Source organism: Phacochoerus africanus, chromosome 3, assembly GCF_016906955.1.
Source record: "Phacochoerus africanus isolate WHEZ1 chromosome 3, ROS_Pafr_v1, whole genome shotgun sequence".
In the NCBI taxonomy this organism is placed as follows: Eukaryota; Metazoa; Chordata; class Mammalia; order Artiodactyla; family Suidae; genus Phacochoerus; species Phacochoerus africanus.
This window is the reverse complement of record NC_062546.1, coordinates 186322484-186330421: the sequence shown is the minus strand read 5'-3', so window position 1 is coordinate 186330421 and position 7938 is coordinate 186322484. Positions and strand designations below refer to the sequence as shown.

The 7938-nt window shown below is 46.9% G+C and overlaps 1 protein-coding gene across 4 annotated transcripts in view; it reads right to left on the bottom strand.

Moving 5' to 3' along the window:
* Nucleotides 1-7222: 7222 nt before the first annotated feature.
* TTLL4 (tubulin tyrosine ligase like 4) overlaps nt 7223-7938 on the bottom strand; it is a 45958-nt gene continuing 45242 nt past the window's right edge. For all 4 annotated transcript variants that reach the window (XM_047773512.1, XM_047773514.1, XM_047773513.1 and 1 more), the window contains one exon: nt 7223-7755. In XM_047773512.1, coding sequence (XP_047629468.1) covers nt 7497-7755 — 259 coding nt within the window. In that variant the 3' untranslated portion in view covers nt 7223-7496. The remainder of the gene's footprint in view (nt 7756-7938) is intronic.

Here is a 7938-nt window from a genome sequence, read left to right as displayed (position 1 = left end):
TTGCAGATGAGGCTCGGATCTGGCTGTGATATAGGCTGACAGCTGTAGATCCAATTTGACACCTAGCCAGGGAACTTTCAAATGCTGCAGGTGTGGTCCTAAAAAGCAAAAAAAAAAAAAAAAAGACCTTGATCCATGTTTCATAAATCAGCAGTTTGCTTTTTATTGCTGAGTGGTGTTCCAAAACAGTTTATCTGATCTCCTGTCGAGAGACATTTGAGTTATTTTCAACTTTTTGTTATTAAAACAAACATTTTTGGTGGGCATGTGATTTTACTAAGGTGAGAGAGAGAGAACACCTAGGAGTAGAATCGCTGAGTCATGGGTAGATATATGTTAACTTATAAGAAACTGCTAGTTTTCAAAGTGGGTTGCATCTTTTACACTCACACCAGCTATATGTGAAAGCCCTAAGAGTGGTATACTCTAACATTTGTTCTTGGCTGCCTTTTAACTATTTTTTTGTTTTCTTTACTTTTTTCATTTACTTTTTGTCTTTTTTTTTTGCTTTTTTTTCCTTTTAACTATTTTTGTGTTATCTCATTGTGCTTTTAATTTGTATGTGTGTCATGAAATTGTATCTCCTTGGCCTTAATTCATCCCTTGTAAGTGTATAATTGCATGAGTTTCAACAAATGCAGTCATATAACCTCCATCACGGTCAAGGTATAGAATATTTCCAAAGCACACCTCAACAGTCACTCCTCTTCCTCATCTGTAGTCCCTACCAACCACTAATATGCTATAAAAAGTTTGCTTTATAAAATGCTATATAAATGGAACTACAAAGTATATGGTCTTTTGTTTTTGGCTCCTTTCACTCAGCCTAATGCTCCCGAGATCGATCCATGTTGTTGAATGTGTCAGTTTATTCCTTTTTTACACCGAAGTGGTATTGAACAGATGTATTACCATTTATTTACTCATTAGTTGTTGGATATTTGGGTTGTTTCCAAGTTTTTGCTATTATGAATAAAGCTGCTGTGAACATTTGCAAACTGGAGTGAGTTTCTGGGTCATATGTTGAAGATGTGTTACTTCCCGAGAAACCATCGAGCTGTTTTCCAACGTACCATTTTGCCTTCCCACCAGGAATGTATGTGTTCCAGTTGCTTCACAACTGCAGACACTTGGTATTTTTCAGTGTCTTCCATTCGAGCCATTCTGCTGTTTCAGTGATATTTCCTTGTAGTTTTTCTTTTCTTTTTGTGGGTTTTTGAGCCTCTCTCCCCACACTCATGGCAAGAGCTGCCTTAACATAGGTCACAGTGAGAGAGCTGTTTGGCTACACAGCAACCCTGACCAGAAGCAGGTTGTCTATGGCTTAGCACCAGGTTCCCCAGGAACGTGCCTTACGTGCCATGTGAGGGGCGCCCCCACCTCCTGCTTTCTCTGGACTAGGGGATCTCTGCCCAGGCCCCCCACCCCATGTGCTATGGACCTCACACAAGGGAAAGAGGGGGATGCTTGGCTGCCTGCCCACAGCAGGATGGGCCAAAGGAGGCTGAGCTGTGCCTGTCCTATGCCTTGGTGGGATTCTTACTTAGAGGTTTGATCATAACCCCACAAGATGGTACCTTGACCTCAGGGGCTCCTCGGCCTGCACTATAGTCTTGTTTGTTTTTGTCTTTTCTAGGGCTGCTCCTGTGACACATGGAGATTTCCAGGCTAGGGGTCTCATCGGAGTCGTAGCCACTGGCCTACCCCAGAGCCACAGCAACGCAGGATCCGAGCCACGTCTGTGACCTACACCACAGCTCACGGCAACACCAGATCCTTAACCCACTGAGCAAGGCCAGGGATTGAACAGGCAACCTCATGGTTCCTAGTCGGATTCGTTAACCACTGAGCCACGACAGGAACACCTGCATCACTGTAGTTTTAATCACACTTCTCGGACAACAAACCATTAAGGGCTCCCATCTTTCTAAGCTAATTACCTTGACTCAATCATCCAGTTTGTTGTTCCATGTTTAGAATCAAAGGGTATTTTTGTTTTGTAACAGCAAGATCCTATTGTAATAGTGTCATAGTATCATCGTAATAGTAACATGCTGTGTTACATAGCTTGTTACTAATATTTTATGAAAATGTTTTTGGTGGTGTTACTGTTTTTGATTTTTTCTGTTTTAGAATCTATTTTAACTCTGCACTATGTATGTATCTGGCACTTTGCTAGATGTTTTATGAACATTTCCCACCCACCTCCACATTCAACCCTCATAACTACTCTATCTGGTGGGCTTTGGTCTCCCCACTTTACTAGCTGAAATTTAGAGATTATCATCTTTTCAAAACTGTGACTTCCCATGACAGTCCTCAGCGTTCCATATGTCTCAGTTCATTATAATAATTAAGGCACAAATGGGATTTAGAAAACACCCAATGTGCTATTTGATCCTTCCAGCATTCTTTCACCTGAGAGAAATCTGCCTAGAGAAACATATGGCTGCTTGCAGTTCTCTGTGCTCCAAAGTTGATGAAGAGTCAAGTCAAACAAGCCTGACATTAAAGAGGGTGCAACTGCTCCAGGGGATCGAACAGGCCAAGGAATGCTGTTCAAGGCTGGATTCGAATTTCAACTGGTATGAACTACACACTTCTGAAAACTACCAGTGTTTCAAATCAGTTTGGGGATTAAACTGCAGTCAGAGCTGAGCCTTAGTCTTAGACTTAAAGGACAAATCCAGAGGAAGTCAAGAGGGGGGAGGTCCCTCGGCTACCTTTGGCAACCACCTTATCTGGGTAACTCATTCAACCAGTAGACTGGGTACTGGGGTTTTCAGCCTCCTTCACTGGCCCATTGTTGGATGTCCCAGAGGGCAATCAGGCGTGTCCTTTTGCCAGGGTGACAGGGAGGGAAAAATCACCCTTGACTAAATAACCTGAAATCATAGGAACGTACCTGTTACAAGTGTCCCTCAGCACAACTGTTACATCCATGCCTCTGTCCTTCAGCTCCGGGTCAAGGTCTCTATTTTCGGTCCCCTGCTCCTCCCCTCTCCAGCTCCCAGGCCCCAGCTGCTCTTCTTCTTCTTTTTTTTTTTTTTTTTGGTCTTTTTGCCTTTTCTAGGGCCGCTCCTGCGGCATATGGAGGTTCCCAGGCTAGGGGTTGAATCAGAGCTGTAGCCGTTGGCCTATGCCACAGCCGCATCAGCAACCTACACCACAGCTCACGGCAACACCGGATCCTTAACCCGCTGAGCAAGGTCAGGGACTGAACCCACAACCTCATGGTTCCTAGTCGGATTCGTTAACCACTGCGCCACGACAGGAACTCCGCTCTCCCTTTCTTAACAAGGCTTGTCTCAGAATAGAATAACTAATCCCAATTCACAGGCTTTTAATTTGCATTCTGTCTGTGAAATATTTAACCAAAGAAAGAAATCCCGGGTAAAGAGTGAAACAGAGGAGTTCCCATTGTGGCTCAGTGGTTAACAAATCCGACTAGGAACCATGAAGTTGCAGGTTCGATCCCTGGCCTTGCTCAGTGGGTTAACGATCCGGTGTTGCCATGAGCTGTGGTGTAGGTCACAGACATGGCTCGGATCCCACATTGCTGTGGCTGTGGCCAGCAGCTATAGCTCCGATTGGACTCCTAGCCTGGGAACCTCCATACGCCACAGGTATAGCCCTAGAAAAGGCAAAGAGACAAAAAAGAAAAGAAAAGAAAAGAAAAGAAAAGAAAAGAAAAGAAAGAAAAGAAAAGAAAAGAAAAGAAAAGAAAAGAAAAGAAAAGAAAGAAAGAAAGAAAGAAAGAAAGAAAGAAAGAAAGAAAGAAAGAAAGAAAACGAGTGAAACAGAAACAGTGATGGGATTTTTGGGTGCACTGGGGTGAGGAGGTACCTGTACCCTGTTCTGGCCTTCTTCACTTCTCAGATGTCTCTACAGCTGCTTCACTTCCCTTGTGGAAAGGGTTTGTCATTTCTTGTCTGCCCTCCCCTACCCACCTACCCAAGGAACGGGGCTTGGACAGCAATAGAGAAAGGAGTGACCACGCATTCAGTAAGTCCTCTCTGTGTCCTAAGTGCTTTTAATATGTTTTGCTTAATTTTCACAACCTTACAATGTAGGCATTAAATTCATACTTGAAAATTGAGGCTTTAAAAAGTTAGATGAGGAGTTCCTGTCGTGGTGCAGTGGTTAACAAATCCAACTGGGAATCATGAGGTTGCGGGTTCGGTCCCTGCCCTTGCTCAGTGGGTTAACGATCCGGCGTTGCTGTGAGCTGTGGTGTAGGTTGCAGACGTGGCTTGGATCCCGCATTGCTGTGGCTCTGGCGTAGGCCGGTGGCTACAGCTCTGATTGGACCCCTAGCATGGGAACCTCCATATGCCGCAGGAGTGGCCCAAGAAATAGCAAAAAGACAGAAAAAAAGAAAAAGTTAGATGACATGCCCGAGCTACACAGCAGAACTGAGATTTGAACCTAAGGTCACACTCCAAGGTCCATGCTCTTTTCTTATCACCATGCCACCTCCTCATTAAATGTTCATTTTAAGTTCCTTAGTTTCTGATTAATCCTGAGTAAATCTGAATTAAACAGAGAGAGTTCCCAGTGTGGTTCAGTGGGTTAAGAATCTGACTAGTATCCGTGAGGATGCGGGTTCGATCCCTGGCCTCGTTCAGCAGGTTAAAGGATCCGGCATTGCCGCAAGCTGTGGTGTAAGTCTCAGATGCCACTCAGATTTGGTGTTGCTGTGGCTACGGTGCAGGCCAGTGGCTATGGCTCTGATTTGACCCCTAGCCTGGGAACTTTCCATATGCCCCAGGTGCAGCCCTAAAAAAATCAAGAAAAAAAAAGAGAAGTAAATAGAAATAGTGTCCATCCTCCTTGCACCCCAAATGCTTCAGAAATACCCTGCACACTTCATGACTTGTGCACTGGCTCCCCTTCTCCAAACAGGGTGGGTATGTTATCAAAGTTAGGAAAAAACGGAAAAAAATGACAAGTTCTGACATTTTCTCTACTAAACCCTCAAATTTAAAGTTTGCCCCAAATCTTATTACTTCCCCCAATTTCTTATTTAGCTGAACACCTTAGGCTGTAGGTATTCACTAAGTATATATGCTGAATGCTTTATAAGCAAGATTTAATTTTCTCTCAGGGTTGAAAGGGAAGTATGATATATAAGCTTCATTCCTTTCCCCTGCCCAGAAACACACTCACACCTATCAGATGCTCAAAGGTGGTAAAAAATTTTAAGTATGTATAGACATGTTTTAAACTACAAAGAATACTCTATTTTCATGACTCATTTCATTTCAGAAGTCCTTCCCTGCCACCCACTCCCCTGCTTCCCACGAAGCAGGACTGGTCCCTTCTCCAGGTACCAGGATGGAAATGGACTGGTTGTGCCGTCTGGGGATTCTCAGAAGGCAAAGTACTGCAGCTGGTTTCCCAGGAGTAGCACAGCTCAGCTGGGCCTCCACACATAAGCCCTTGCACTGGGGCACCAGCCCCAACAAAACTGTTTTAAGCAGGTGGTTAGTTTTCTTAGGAAGGTTACTCACTGCCCTGGACACAAGGTTTGTTTTAGCCATTTGCACAAGAATACTGCACCCACATAGGACAAGAGGGAGTTGGCTTCAATTCTGTTAGAAGAGATTTAACAGGACTGCCAAGGGCCTCTCTTGCAGGCCAGGCTTTGAAGCCCTTACCACCGAGCAGTCAACGTCCCAGGACTTCGCCAACAACATTTCTGCACAACTGTCAACACGGCCTTCACACATCAACTGTGTGGCCTTGAACCCAGTCAGGCCTCTCAGTGATTTTTCCAGGGCTCCCTCCCAACTCACCACAGAACTCCTGGAGCCACAAAGCAGGATAGTTTCCATCTTTCCAAAGTTCAACAGTGAAGGCAGAGAAAGCCCAGGGTGAGACTGAGCAGAGCTTCCTGGCTGACGTGCAAAAAGGAAAGCCTGAGTATCAGAGTTAAGGAGGCCAGTTGGGGAGTTCCCGTCGTGGCTCAGTGGTTAACGAATCTGACTAGGAACCATGAGGTTTAGGGTTCTATCCCTGGCCTCGCTCAAGGGGTTAAGGATCTGGCATTGCTGTGAGCTGTGGTGTGGGTCCCAGACGCAGCTCGGATCTGGCGTTGCTGTGGCCCTGGCATAGGCTGGTGGCTACAGCTCCGATTAGACCCCTAGCCTGGGAACCTCCATATGCCATGGGTGCGGCCTTAGAAAAGGCAAAAAGAAGAAAGAGGCCAGTTGGCTTCTTGCTCGCCCCTGCTGATAACAGAGGTAAAAGGATTTTAAGGCTGGAGAGGGGCAAGCAGTGACCAGGAAATGCCCGCTTAAGGAAGAGCATAGTTCAAGTGAAAACAACCCTTTCTGATCCAAACTGTCCTACAGTGGCTTTCCCCCAGGCTGCACTTCGGCCCAGGAGAGAGAATAGAGCTTCTGGGCTAGGTGTTTGTGTCCCGTGAGATCTCTGTACGTATTGTTCATGAAGTTAACATTTATTGAACACTCACTGTTTACTGAGTCTTGGGAAAGGAGGCAGATCCAGTTCAGAGTACAAGCATTTAGTCAGGAGCCTGCCTGGAAGCCCATCCTTCAATGGTAACTGCTCCTGAAACCCACCCACCGGGCCACCCCAGAGTCTGCCTGCCCTAGTGACCTATGAGTCACACCCCAATAACCAGAGACAATGAAGGGAAATCACAGCTCCTCCCACCCTCCCCCTGGGTTGTGTCCTCTGACACAAGGACACAGGCATCAGCCAAATGGGATTTTCTGGGCTCCTTCCCTTCAGCCATGGGAAGGTCACAAAGTTCACAGAACCTCTCATCTCACAGAAAGCCAAGAGCTGAAGCGGTAACATCCATGAGAGAGAAGGTTGAACAAGTAACGATGTGAGGTCAGAGTAGGAAGACCCAGGACTACTGGCTGGGTGGGTATATGAAGGGAGAAATGGTCTGGAGCTGCTATGGCCCCAAGACAAGGATGACAGGAAATGGGTTCAGCATGTCATGGCCTCTGCCTGCCTCTCTCTGAGGAAGCTGGAAGGTTTCTGCAAGTGGCTCCTCAGGACAGGGGGTTGGGGAGGGGGGAGGGGAGACCTGAGGAAATAAGAACCTTCAGGGGAAGCTCCTCAATTACATACAGAGTGTGGACTTCAGGCCCAAACATGTTCAGTATGTTTTCTCCTCTTCAGCTATGCATAATTCAGTCACTGCCCCAAGGCCTAAAACAAACCACACATGGGTCTCTGAAGGTAGAAACCAAACCCTGCTTTATAAGGCTGAGTAGCCATCATTGGCTTCTCTGCTGAGATGGAAGGTGCCAGTCAGTGAGCCTTCCTCACCTTCTCCCAGTCCCCCACCACCCTTCCGCCCACCAGATACCCATTCCTACAATTCAACTGCTTCAAAAAATACTCTGAGGAGGGGCAAGGTGGAGGGGGTGGGGGCTCAGGCTTGCCGGCCGGCCGGTTCCCATGAGGTAGCTGACGCTGGTGCGCCTGGGCAGGGGCTAGTGGAAAGAGGCCAGTCATGGGCTCACAGCAGCCAGGAGGGAGTCACCAGTTGACTGGGTGGAGGGGGAAGCAGAGAGTCTCGAAGTCTGCCCAGAGTACTTGATCACAGGTAACATCTGGGTGGAGAGGCTAGGCTCTTTGCTGGTGTCTTCACTGTCCTTTGAGGAACTGGGCTTCCTGGGGAAAGGGGGAAGGCTAGCTTGGGTCTTCTTGGGCTTGGGCACAGCCCCATCTTCAGAGAGTGGTATGCTTCCCTTGGAGGAGCCATGCTTCCTACAGGGAACAAGTTGGGAAAGAAATGCCTGAGACCCTGTGTCGCTGAGACTTTGACCCAGGCCATCCAGAGTCTGGACTAGGCCTTCACAACTTCCATTTCAGTACAGCTGCAGGTGGCTGCTTCTGCAGATGAGTCTGTGCTCCAGCTCAGCTCTCCTGGGTTTACCAAGAGCCACCAGG